This window comes from Streptopelia decaocto, assembly GCF_964273445.1.
Source record: "Streptopelia decaocto genome assembly, chromosome: 2".
Taxonomy (NCBI): Eukaryota; Metazoa; Chordata; class Aves; order Columbiformes; family Columbidae; genus Streptopelia; species Streptopelia decaocto.
Genome location: NC_138655.1, coordinates 3,518,197 through 3,532,459, shown reverse-complemented (window position 1 = coordinate 3,532,459; position 14,263 = coordinate 3,518,197). Strand labels below are relative to the sequence as shown.

At 42.6% G+C, this 14,263-nt stretch overlaps 1 protein-coding gene across 4 annotated transcripts in view; it reads right to left on the bottom strand.

Annotated features, from left to right (window-relative positions):
• The window catches only part of TSNARE1 (t-SNARE domain containing 1), a 531,215-nt gene that overhangs the window by 342,811 nt on the left and 174,141 nt on the right, over nucleotides 1–14,263 (bottom strand). For all 4 annotated transcript variants that reach the window (XM_082045886.1, XM_082045889.1, XM_082045887.1 and 1 more), the window contains one exon: nucleotides 1,977–2,054. In XM_082045886.1, the coding sequence (XP_081902012.1) occupies nucleotides 1,977–2,054 (78 nt within the window). The remainder of the gene's footprint in view (nucleotides 1–1,976; nucleotides 2,055–14,263) is intronic.

Below are 14,263 nucleotides of genomic sequence, written 5' to 3'. Positions count from 1 at the left end.
CAAGTACCATCCCTGGAGGTGTTTAAAAAACATGAAAATGAGGTTCTTAGGGACATGGTCTAGAGGCGGACTTGGCAGTGTTGGGTTAACCATTGGACTCCATGATCTGAAACGTCTTTTCCAACCAAAATTATTCTGTTCTATGATTCTATTCTACCAATGATCACAGGTGGGAGGTTCAACTTCCACAGTGGACACAAGCCCAGGTCACAACACTGGAGTTCCCTCAAGTGGAGTTTCCCTCAAGAAAAAGGATCTGGGGCTCCTGGTGGACACCAAGTTGAACATAAGCCAGTAACATGCCCTTGCCACAAAGAAGGTGAATGGCATCCTGGGCTGTATTAGGCAAAACATTACCAGCAGTTCAAGGGAGCTGATCGTTCTCTTCTACTCAACACTGGTAAGGTCACGCATGGAGTCCTGTGTCCAGGTCTGAACTCTTTAGTACAAGAGAAACACGGACATGCTAGAGAGAGTCCAGCAAAGGGCCACAAAGGTGACTAAGGGTCTGGAACACCTCTCCCATGAGGAAAGGCTGAGTGAGCTGGGACAGTTCAGCCAGGAGAAGGAGAAGACCGGAGAAGACCGGAGAAGACCGGAGAAGACCGGAGAAGACCGGAGAAGGAGAAAGGTTGAGGTGGGATCTTCTTTATGTATATGAATATCTGATGGGATGGAGCAAAGAAGGTGGAGCTAGGCTGTTTTCGGTGGTGCCCAGTGACAGGACCAGATGCAACGGACATAAACTGAAATCCAGGAGGTTCCCTCTGAACATCAGGAAACACTTTCTTACCATGAGGGTGGCTGAGCCCTGGCACAAAGTGTGAATAATTATTGTCCTTCTGATTTTACAGCAAGCTGGGTATTTGAATAACTTCATGGATCCTACCCAGAGCCTACATTGGTTTCAAGCCTTCACCTCCTGGGACGCTGGAGAGCAGCAATGATGCTCACAGTACTTGGGGGGTACATCCATATTGCAGGAGGCCTTGAACTCAAGGTGATGATTTTCAAAAGAAACTCAAACCTACAAATCCTTTGTAATCATAGAAAAATCAGTGCTGGAGTTTTCCTGACAGGTGGAACATGCACAATTTCTCTAAAGAAGAGACAACTATTTTTTAGAAGTTTTACTTCCCATTCTTTTTTCAGCAAGGATTCCTCGCTACCAGGGCTGAGACCTTACCCCTGGGACACTCTGGAGAATAATTACAGAAATAAGGGGGCACTAAGATCCTTTCTTTACACCAAGCCCAGCCCTGTCTGTCACCCAACCCCCAGAGACACAAAAGACCAGAGAAGCAGTTCAAGGTCCACCATAAAATCAGCACCCCATAACTTTAAATCCTTGTCTGACACTAGTGTGTTTTTGAACCGTGATACCATGACATTAACTACCGTTCAGCAATGTTAGTTTGTATCTATCTGCAAAATAAATCCCTCCAGCCCAAACCAACAAAACTGATGAGCCAAAGGAGGAAAGCACTCAGCAAATCCAGGGTCTAGGGAGACGTGAGTGGGAATAACATCCCCGCTCAATCTACAGAGTGAAGAATAACAGAAGAGTTTTGGTGTTGGTGTTTCTATAAGGAAGATAGATGTTTTGCAAGCTCCTATGACAGGCTCCAAAGGCAGCAGTGCTGCAACACGTTAGAAAATGAGCCTGGCTTGTTCCACCTTTCTGCGCTCTAACTCCCTATTGTAACAGATGACACAATTAAAAATAGAAAAGGATGTAGTCTCAGCAAGGATTGGAATATATCTGTGCCTGTTTAATGGAACATATGGTGGAATATTTTTACATCTTATAAAGAACTGTGTATTGGACATGTGCTGGTGCTCATGAGATGCAGCAGCAGAAAAACTGCATTAATCTTTGCTCCCTGACAACGGGAGCTGCCATACGCCGGGTACACGCACACGAGTCATCAGCAGGACAGTGCACAATTGACTAGGAAACCTTTCATTATACGCACCATTGGAGTTAATTCGGAAGACATTGGCTGAAGTCTCCTGAAAAAGTTCCTGTAGTTCACTGGGATCAATCTGGGTAGCTGTGAAGACAAAAAAATACGGAAGATATATTAATAATAGAGACCACCAATCACTTTGAAAGGGGAGTATCTTCAACTTGATCTTCTGAAAGGGCGTGCAGGTTCTTCCTCACTCTGGAAATTTAGCCCAGCTCACATGGATTGAGACAGAGTTTGGTAGGAGTTAATAGTAATTGAAATATAAATTATTTCTACTCTTTTACTGAGTGAGAATATCAGACCCACAAATGAATGAGAAACCACAAGCACAACAGCATGGTCAAGCATTGCTTAGCAGAGCAGGATGTCACGTGAGCAGGTCTGGCCTTCAGAAATGGGGAGAAAACAGTGAGCAGAGTGCAACTGCTCCATGGGACCAAAGTTTTTGGGGCAGGAATCATGGAATCATTTCAGTTGGAAGAGACCTTCAGGATCATCAAGTCCAATCATAACCTAACCTAACTCTAGCACTAACCCATGTCCCTAAGAACCTCGTCTAAACATCTTTTAAACCCCTTCAGGGATGGTGGCTCCACCACTGCCCTGGGAAGCCTGTTTCAATGCTCAACAACCCTTTCCGAAGGGGATGGGAGTCCAGATGTGTCCTCCACACATTCATCTTCCATTCCCAAGATGGGCTCCTTTTCTTCATATTCCTTCCTGATAGCCCGACTGCAAGGATCAATGAATCAGCACCAGGAATTGCTATTGCTGCTGCCCAAATGACTTCACTCAGCTTCATTCCCAAAGTCCCACTGTAGCCAAGGCACCAAAAATCTGCCCTAAAATGAGAAAACTGAAGTGAAATTTTGAGTGCTTGGCTTTTGTTTCGGGTTTTTTTGTTGTTGTTGTTACCTTCACAGGTTGCCCAGGGAAGTGAGTCACCATCCATCCCTGGAGAGGTTTAAAAGGTGTAGAGATGAGGTTCTTAGGGACATGGTTTAGTGTTAAGAGTTAGATTATGGTTGGACTCTATGATCTTGAGGGTCTCTTCCAACCACAATGATTCTATTATCTCCCAACATTAAAACACCTGAAACCATCCTGAGCTTCTCGATAGCTACATCATATTCACAGAAGCAAAGATGTGAGGTTGGACTGGGCTATATAACAGAGAAAGGACACATTGCTTAAATGAGCTTTTAACAGGCATTGAGTTTCTGACTGGTAATAGTCACCAGAGAAACACTCATTTATACCTATGTCTTTGGCACCAGATTTCAGGCAGCAGCTTCACAGCAGATTTTCCAATGGTTTAGCCCTGTTCTGCCTCCCACTTGGGTCAGTTCTGCAGGTTTCCCAAAACACTGCTCTACCTGAAACTTTGGTCAGGTCCAAAAGCACCACAGGGTTTGTTCACTCAACGCTCTACAGCACATTCAAATGGCTGCTGCTATAAGCAAGCCGCTCCTCCAAGTCAAAGTACTACAGAAACTCAAAAAGGAGCTACAATTCATATTTTCAAGTCTGCAGACTGTAACTATGACATATTCTGCATCCCCTAACCAGGTTGCCCTAGGCTGTTAAAACACCATTTGGAAGAGCAGAAGGTCATCGACAGAATAAGGCAAAAATCATTAACACTGGACAAAACAAAAAAACAAGTTGCTGCACTGCTCCGGTTGGTCCTGAGGACGCATCCCGTGGTGCTTGAGGACAAGCTCCACATCCACACAGTGCAACTGGGGGATTTTTCCACTGGTTCTCACACATCTCGCCCACAGCATCTATCCCGTGTGATGTTTCAGCCCTGTACCAGTTGTAAATAAAGTCCTAGATCAGCCTGTCAGGTTGACACAAATCCAGGGCATTAAATGGTGTTTAATCCATATGCACAGGGGCTTGTTGCTAGAGATTTTTACACTCTTCTACTGTTCCTCCTAAATCAGCTGTCCTAGACACTCCTTTCCATTGCCTGGTATATGAGGCTATATAACACAAGAAATTAGCTCGGGCTTGTCTGTCCCCCAGGAATTTCACTTGTTGCTAACAAGATTCAGCTTTCATTAAATCACTGACAAAAAAGCAGCACAGGATAAGATTTTTAGATCTTTACAGAGTGTGCTGACCCCGTTTCAGTAGGTTTTTCTGGATTTTCAGCATGCTGGCACTCTCCAGGTTAGCAATATAGGAGGATGGATAGCCAGGATGTAGCTTCAGCTTGGCCAAATGTCTAATTGCATGTGCTGAGTGGACTGGTTCACAGTTTTTGTGAAAAATTGTATTTTTAGCCTAGCCTAGTGATCCTGAGTCCATACACACTTAACATACTTTGCTGAATGAAGTTTCATATGAACCATGATTCCATCAAACCAGGGCTGGAAATTCCTTCAAGTCTTCAATTACATTCTTGCATTAAACTCTGAGTAACATGGACTGCACAATTCAATGTGTTCCCATGTGGGGACACTCCTACAGATCCACAGAAAACAGCAGGTACCTCTGGGGAGTCATTTAAAATGCCCAAATCACCCCAAGAACAAGGTGAAATACCCCAAATATTGCAAAAGGCAGGAGAAGCACCAGTTTTGTTGCATGAACTGAGCACACCTGCATTTTGGGGTCCCCACAACACCATGATAAAGAAACTTGAACAATATTGTGCGTCCAGAGTTGGTCCATAAAGTTAAAAACTACACAGAAAAATCAGATACTAATTTGGAAGAGTGGGATTTATCCAGTATGGCCATGGGAATACTAATTTGCTGACCTTGTATCACATTTCCCCAATGGAAAATAAGCAAAACATACCAGGGCAATGTATGAGGATCATACTCTGGAGACATGGAAATATTTCACTTTTTAAGCCTCAGCGTGATATTTACTTCAGGCAAATGCAAAAGGACCATGAGATAATGAACTCTCCCTCAAAGCCCCTCGAAGGCTTGAAATCTCAATCCATAAATATCTAACCTCACATCTCAAACAAGTGCGAATTAAATGAAAAAACAAAGGCGGATGTAACCTTTGGCCAGAATTTCCAAGCAATTACTTTGAAAATACCATGCTCAGAGAATGGTTTATCTGAGAAAACTGCATTGAATCCAGCTTGCTATTTCCCGCCCCTGGATTTCATTTCATGTTACAGCATGCTGCCAGTTCTGGTTTTATTTTAATATTTTGTTTTAGAAAAGAGAATAGTAACAAGGAGTTTGTTTTAAGTGCTCCAATTTCAAGCTTCCACACTTCAAGCAGAAATGTTGTAACTATTCATGGAGGATTCAGCAGTTCAAGCAGACAAGGAAAACAATTTAAAAACAGCAGCAGAAAGCAAAGGAAAACCACATCTGTACTGCCAAGCTAAGTGAAGACAACCCAAGACTGTGAAAGAAAGGGAATGTGAAGTGCATTTCTGTCTAATAAAACATTAAAAACCATTGGCTACATAAAGCGAGTGCTAAAATATTATGATTCCCCAAGAAGGAATCTGAGGTTGCCAATATCAAGTAGATATTTTGTATGCCCCAACGCTAATAGAGTTCAGGGCCACAACTTGGTGACTTTTACTCATACCATGGGTCCAAAAAGCTATGAAGGTGTTTGTGGTGGTTAAATTACCAAATCCTATGTGTAAATCATTTCTCCGCTTCCTTAACTGGCTACTTCCAAAAACATTTTCACAGCTTCCAGCTGTTTTCCCCACTTGCTTTCCAGCAGAATCACTTTGGTAGGAGACAGGACAACCCAACTTCCAGCTCAACCTTCTTCTCACCTCCCAAATAGTGAAGACCTGTTGTATTTATTGCCATTGCTAAAGCAATTATTGCAATTGCTAAAGCAGCAGCAATAAAAACTTCTTTCCTACTGTTCCTTAATTCTTCCATCTTCTGCCTGAAAAGCTACAGGTGAGTGCAGCAAATGGAAAGGGTGAGTTTTTAAGTATTAATACATGCTCTACCAAAGCAAAACATGTTTATGTGCTCTGGCCAAATGCAACTGGGGTCTCAGCTGCAAATGGGATCTTTAGGAAATGTGCAGCTTGAGATGGAGCCACTGCCTCATAATCCACCTTGTTGCACCCCTGGAAATGCATGTATTGGCTTTTCTTCTTGTTGTTCATGTGTTTATTTTGCTTATTGCAGCAAAAATCTCTTGCTTTCACAAGAAAAATAGTTGCATCCCATCATGCAATAGCTGCATGTGTGTGGTATGAGATGTTCCTTGTATGATGATGCTGATGGTGCATGAGGAGGGACAGGGAGGAGAAGGAGGAGCCATTGCAGCCAAATTGTCCTTTTTCCCCCGACTTTGCTGCCTTCTTCTCGCTGCTAACCCTTCCCATCTTGTAATCCCAGCAAACTGCCTCAAAATAAACCTTGAAGGCAATATGTCCTCTAGTAAATACACAAGAGCAAGGGAACAAACCTTGTTTTATTCTTAGCTGGTTGCTCAGCTCTGTATCACCACAACAAACTCAGGAGCTGTTCTGGGGATAGTTTATCCCAGAAATTGCTTCCTCTAGGCAAAAAATCAGTGAGAGCGCACTGGGTTTAAATCAAGACATGCAACACCATCTCACACCTATTTGCTATGCTGAGGTGACATCCTGACCTCTGTGCCACCTCTAGTGCTTTGACCAATGCCAAAAAAAAAAAAAAAAAAGAAAAAGAAAAAAGAAAAAAAGAACAAAACCAAGGAAACTGAATCACAGAATCATAGAACCATTTGGGTTGGAAAAGACCGTTAAGATCATCAGTCCAACCGTTAACCTAACACTGACAATTCTATCACTAAAGCATGTCCGTAGTGCCACATCTACACATCTTTTAAACCTCTCCAGGAATGGTGACTCTACCACTGCCTTGGGCAGCCTGTTCCAATGCCCAAAAACCCTTTTCATGAAGAATTTTTTCCTAATATCCAATCTGAATCTCCCCTGGTGCAACTTGAGGTCATTTCCTCTCATCCTATTGCTTGTTACTTGGGAGAAGAGACCGACACTCACCCTGTTGCCATCTCCTTTCTGGTACTTGTAGAGGGTTGCAGAGCGCCTTAGAAATCCATACAAGCTATGATCTTTGCAGCCATTATTCCAGTGGCAACTCAGAGTTTCCTTTCCACATTTCAGTGCAATTATAATGTCCAATTCATCACACTTATGTCTATGGGACATAACCTGGAGCTCGTGGTTTGCTTCCCCCCATCCTGCCCAGGAGGGAGAAGATGCTGCTGATGCACATGAGCATCCCTGGAGCTGTGAGAGTCATTAGCTCCAACCACCAACAGCAGTTGCAGCAGGGGAAGGAGAAATCTAAGCGAGCTAGCAAGCAGAAATGTCTTTTAGTTCCTCTCCAAGACAAGCCAAGTGCAAAGCCTGAAAAGGTTTATAAAAGGTCTTGTCTCTAGTGATCTGGATATAATTAATGTCCAAAGGGAATAGCTAGAGGTCCAGGACAACATGCATGGTAAAGGCATCTACAGGCAGATCCTTTTGCTTAATGTTAATGAAAACTGCCTGTGCTCCCCATGTTAATCTTCTTTGCCTATTAATTATTTCACACTAATTTGAAGCTCCTAATGGCTTTTCTGCAGACAGGTGAAGTCAATTGCTTCCCTGAATTCAATTTTGTGGCAAACCCTAAATAACTCAAAAGTTGCAGAAAATAAGAGGCAATAATTACAGTAACTCTTATTAAAAAAGAGGAAAAACAGGACAAGAATTCAGTGTATCTGCTGTAGTAAAATAGCTCAACACCTCAGATTCGTAATGCATTTATCCCCAATACACCACCAAAAGCTACATCTGTGTTCTGTAAAAGACAGTCACAGATTTTCTGTATCTGTATCTTTGCTTCTTTGAAAGTTTTAACTGGAGTTAAAACAGCATCTTTTGCTGGAAATGTCCAATAAAATGTTATTTGGTGTCATAACTCTTCTTCTGTACCACGGAACTCCTGCAAGGAGTGAAGTGCAGGGAGAGAGCGACCTGTTCACTATGATGTCAAACCATCTACCCCAAAGCCTCAGTTTACCTCTGCCAACAAGGATTAAGCACAACTGCACTCACCCCTTTACAACCCAGTTGAATGGACATGTCTCATCCATCAAGGACCTTCTCCGGGACATTGCAAGGCTTCTGTCCCCCCCTGAAGACTTTTCATAGTGTTGACCTATGTTATCCAAGAGAATAACTCCTTATTGAAGACTATGATCTACATTGAGAGCCATGTGCCTCTTGCACTGGGAAATGAACTCAAGGGAAAGAAAAAGATTTACTATGGGTGCTGGTCCAATAGTAAAAGATTTTCTCGGGGCAAAACTCAAAATTCACGTCTTTGTTTTAGCTTTTCCGCAACAATTGATGTGCAACTGAAGATGAAGGAGCTAAAGGTGGAAAAAGAGCAAAGACGAAGCAGATTGTCATGGGGAAAAGAAAATGCTACAGAAAACAAAAAAGCAAGAACTGGTGGATGCACAGTCACCTACATCCACCCCAGACAAGTTCTCCAGACACGAGCACTCAACATTTTCCCAGGGAGCTCCTCCTTGTGAACTCTCTTGTGTCTGATCTCATGTTTCATTCCAACCCTCGGTCTCTTCCACAGCAAGAACATTGTTTTGTTCTTTAGCTGACATTCCATTTCATATAAACCACAGGAACCTCATTTATCCTCATGATCTGCTGTTGAAAATGGTCAAAAAATGTTCAACAAATACCAACATCAAGAGGACCATCCAAGCACATGTTTAGAGAAGGCTCCTTTCCTCAAGGAAAGAGCTTAAAATAGAAAGGCAAATGTAAGATAATGAAAGAAGCCGCACTGTGTCTGTCATTGCAAAAGTTGTTCCTGGCATGCAAGCTTAGGAGGTTTTTATTTCCTCTTGGGGAAATTTGAGTGAAATAAGTGATAAAGGGAAACGTAAGCAAAAAATCACACTTAACAGGCAACATGCTTTTCATCAGCATTCGAAAATGTGATGCTGTTTCACATAGCAATATTCCGAAGATTTTTACTAAGGATTTTTGCAGTGATTGCAAAAGACCTGGGTCTTCTCGGCATGGCCACAACTCAAAGAAGGAATACCAAGGAGATTACACGTTTAACCAATGGGATGAAGCTGGTGTTGGCATCAGTCCTCTTCCAACCCTCATTCTCACAGAGTGGGGTCAGTGTATTCCAGAACTCAATTAACTATGGGTTAACTTGGGGTCTCTGTTGGCATTAAGACTCAAACTCCTGGTTTTTGGTTTTGTTTTGTTTTTGAAATTCCCTTCCTGGTTTGGCCAAGTTCTCCTGAACATACACAATAAAATTTTCCTAGTTTTAAGAAATGAATCCTTACCTGAAGGCATCTCAGTCAGAAGAACCCGTTTCATCCAACCCATGTGAGAGAGAGATGTGTTTAGGCAGCGAAGTACTTGCCTCCTCCTCCTTTCCACAAGAGAAAACTGAGAAGTCAGGAGGTCTCTTGCCCCATGGCCTTGCCCTGAAGAAGTATGTTACTCCCACCTTACTTCCCCACCAGATACACTAACATAAAAAATATAGAGAAAATGAGAAAAAAATATTTAAAAAACCTAACCAATTTTTTTCTTTGAAAGACCTACTGCAGCTATAGCAAGCTGACCAGAGGAGACAGAGATTTTATAATTTTTAAGCACTGTTGAGTGCAGCACCCAAATTCAAATGAAACCTAAGAAGGTAAAGCAGGTAGGGAGAATCATTTCAGGTTGGTAAGGATCCCACCTAGGGATGTATGTTTTCCTTCTGCTCTCCAAAGCAGATTTTCTATACATTAACATTCGTAAAGCCTCTGAGATTGTGCTTTAGTCAACATGTCCCCAGAGAAGTAATTGTAATACACGGTCTCCCCAACACAAGTGTTCCTGGTAGAGATGGTAAGTTTTAACTAGAGATCAGCATGGCTCTTTCTTGAAAGATCCTCAGAAAAAAATAAAGCTATGAATATAAATACAATACATATCTCTGAAAGGGATAATAAATACAGAACCTATGTCAAGGAAAGCCTAAGAAGCCAAGGACAGAGGCTATTCAGACAAAAGGTTTCCATGTAGCTGAGATCTGGGACAGTGGGACCAAAACTTTGCAGCCTGGCAAGTGTCAGTGCTCTGCTGGCACAGGGAGAATGGCAACAGACAGCCCAGGCATGGAGAACGATCCCTTCCATAAATCAAGAGAAAACAAAGGGTGAGCACTGACTTGCAGTGAAAGTCAACCTCAGAAATTAGAGGAGATACAGCATTAAGACACTACCTCTGATGAGATGCTGGAAAGCATCTCTGTAGAGAGGGATCTGGGGACGATGGTTGACAGCAAGTTGAACATGAGCCAACAGTGTCCCTGGCAGCCAAGAGGGACCCGTGTCCTGGTGTATCCAGCACAGCATGGCCAGCCAGACAGGGAGGGGATTGTCCCGCTCTGCTCTGCACTGGTGCAGCCTCACCTAGAGCACTGTGTGCAGGGCTGGAGACAGAGGATAAAAAGGACATAAAGCTACTGGAAAGTGTCCAGAAGAGGTTACAAAGTTGATGAAGGCTTTCGAAAGGAAGCTGTATGAGAAGCGGCTAATGTCACTTCGTTTGTTCAGCCTGGAGAAGAGGAGAGTGAGAGGAGACCTCATGGTGGTTACAGCTTCCTCACAAGGGGAGCAGGAAGGGCAGGTGCTGAGCTCTTCTCTTTAATGACCAATGACAGAACCTGAGGGAATGGCAGGAAGATGTGCCAGGGGAGGTTTAGGTTGGACATGAGGAAAAGGTTCTTCACCTAGAGGGTGCTGGACACTGGAACAGGCTCCCCAGGAAGGTGTCACAGCCCCAAGCCTGACAGTGTTAAAAAAGAGACTGAACAAGGTCCTCAGACACATGGTGTGAACTGTGGGGTTGTCCTGTGCAGGGACAGGAGTTGGACTTGATGTTCCTTGTGGGTCCCTTCCAACTCGGGACATTCTATGATTCCTCCACTACCTAGCTGAGGAAAGGGGCTCCATGCAATCTGCCAGCTCCCATTTTACATCGGCCAAGAGAGAAGTATTTTTTTTTCCCCTAAACTAATTGGATGGAGCATTATACCCTGTGGTGTTTTGTCATTTCCCCATCCTCCTTGTCCCTACCATGAAGGAAACCACCCCCTGCAACTCCAATCACAACGCCAAGTCCTCAATCACCAAAACGCAAATCCGCACACCCTCAACAAGTGGTTCCCAGAGAAAAGGAAACATTAGTTATCTTTTTTTAACAGTGCAATCAATATTCAATCAGATTTGCTTTGCATTATTTCTCATTGAGATGTTTTTTATTCTCTTTTGTTTCCTTATTTAGCTTATATGCTAATAAGCAACTGCTGAGGAAGAAAGAAGCAAGACACTCTATGTACCCAGGTAGTGCTGGTGTCTTCTCAGCCCTGAAGCTCACCCTGTATGTCCAGGAGAACAGACAGTGCCCACGTATCAGCTCAGCCAGGCCAAGGAGATTTGTAGTTGTGCCCACAATAGCTTTGCCAAACCACCTCAGGTCCACATCCCAAAGGGGACATCTCCACCAATCTCATAGCAGTAGTCAGCAAAAACAGCCCTCCAAACCATCTGCACAGTGTTAAGGCAAACAAGAGACATATCCAAGTAGTCCACCAAGAGAAGTTGTCTCTCGAGTCAACCCTGGGATGTGCACATTCATTCTGCCCCCACTGACTCTTGGCCAAGTAAAGAGGTGTCATAGATTCATAGAATGTCCTGAGTTGGAAGGGACCCACAAGGATCAAGTCTAACCCCTGTCCCTGCATATGACAACCCCACAGTTCACACCATGTGTCTAAGGACATTGTCCAATCTCTTCTTGAATAATGTCAGGTGTCCTCCTTGGTGAGGAGGACACACATCATTCCATGAAGCCAGACATGAGCAATAGTAGTCCTGCCTGAATATGCTCCAGCTCTAAAGGTCCATTTCATGACCGAACAGCAAAGTTATGACCAAACACCTGGAGAGACTGAAGGCATAATCTTGGCAAAGAGCAGAGACATCCAAGATAGCATCAGAAACAACATTAGAGAAAGATGCTGGCACGTAGTGTCACCCAGAAGATGGGACATACCACAAAGTAAAACAAAAGGGGTGAAATCATAGAATCATGGAATCATTTTGGTTGGAAAAGACCTTTAAGATCATCAAGTCCAACCATTAACCTAACACTGCCATGTCCATCACTAAATCATGTCCCTAAGAAGCACATCTACATGTCTTTTAAACACCTCCAGGGATGGTGACTCCACCACTGCCTTGGGCAACCTGTTCCAATGCCTGACAACCCTTTCCATAAATAATTTTTTCATAATATCCAATCTAAACCCCTCCTGGTGCAACTTGATGCCATTTCCTCTCATCCTGTCACTTGCTACCTGGGAGAAGAGACCAACCCCCTCCATGCTTCAAGCTCCTTTCAGGCAGTTCAGAGATCAGAAGGTCTCCCCTCAGCTCCTGTTCTCCAGGCTGAACCCCCCAGGTCCCTCAGCTGCTCCCATCACACTTGTGCTCCAGCCCCTTCCCCAGCTCCATTCCCTTCTCTGAAGCAAAGATGCTGGAGAGAAGCTGCTTCCAGCTCACAGTGGAGGGAAAAGACCCAACAAAAGTCAACAAAAATGTCCCACTCAACCAACAAACTTTAATACATATTACCCTAACAGTTTATTTTAATGTATTATTAATAGGTTCCTTTCTTTTGCAAGAACACTCAAAATACATACGATTTTTTTCCAGCAGCATGTTACAGTTTGTGGTTTTCAGTCTTTTTTTCTCTAGCTTGTTAAAGATGCTTGAAAGCGAATGGTGGCTTGCAGTACAAAACCTGATATTCTCTACATCTGCATTAAACCATATTGCTGCTAGAAAAATCTGTTCTCGTCCTGTGCTTCTTTATAAGCAGCAGTGAAAAAAAAAATGAGAACCAACGAACTAAATAAAAACACACACACGGCTTTCTAATTTCTGCAACAAGGAGAACACAAGAAAAACAGCAGCTCTTGTTGATGTACTAGAAGTAAATGTCAAAGATTCACAAGAGCGTTACTAAAATAATAAGTCCATCACTTAATCACAGTAACATGATAGCGAAGAATGATTTGAAGGTCAGGGGAGCTTGGCGGCCTATTGGAAATGATTTGGTGGTATTCTCAGTCCTGTTTCACCCGCTCAAATCTCTATGAAATTAATAAAGTAACTGAGAAAACAACGAGGACTCTCACTACAGACATCCTCATTTGTAGAGGCATTTTTGTCAAGACAAGAGAGTTAGGGACAATGTTGATTTTTCCATGATGGTTCACTGCAAAGTAGACTTAATATTGTAAGTAAAATTTCATGAAGAATAAGCATAGAGTGGACCTGTGTAATGGATTAAGAAGCTGCTAATTCTGGCAGAGTGTGGAGTTTTGGCTTTGGTTGGACAATTTTACAATTAAGGGTTTTTCTCCATTTATAAGTAAATGAAAGACAAACTTTAAGAGATTTTGCATAATTCTGATGTATTAATAAGATGCAGTTAAGGAGCTTTTAATAAAACAAAACACTTTGGGTTTTTTTTTCTGGTAGTGGATTAGGAGAGAATAAAAAAAGTCCACTCATTTTTGACTGAAACAAATCAATGTACTGGAAAATACCAATGAACTTGAAAAATTTCCCTATCAAATCCCATTGCTTCCTGCTTTCCAGGATGGAAAGTCTAATCATGTCCCCTTCTTCATGCTCCAAAGCGGGAGCAGAAACCAGTATTAAGGTGGTGCAAGCCTCTATTTTTAACAGGATACCTATATTTTTTAATTTTAAAAAGGTAATCTAGCATGTTTGGTGTTTTTTGGTTTGCTTTTTGGCTAATGATGATGTGGTATGAGTATATAAATAAATCTGAGTGAAAGCACATTCTGTTTGCACTGTTGTATTCCCAGGACAGTCTGCAGTCCCGCGCTAATGCAAACAAAGACACCAGCACTAACGCGCTGTGAAAATGCAAAAGAATTGCCTGAAAAACAAAGTGGAAAAGATTAATCTCACACCCAAGCTGTTGGAAACTTAACATGAAAAGAGCCATCAAAAAAACCCAAAATATGTTGTTATTTAAAGGTTCATTGATGATATAAATTACAAAATACTGGTTTTATTTTTAAACTGGCTCTTAATCAGTCTCTCCTCTGGTATTATTAATGGACTCAGCAATTAGAAAACATCTTTTCCTTTCCCTTTCCCTTTCCCTTTCCCTTTCCCTTTCCCTTTCCCTTTCC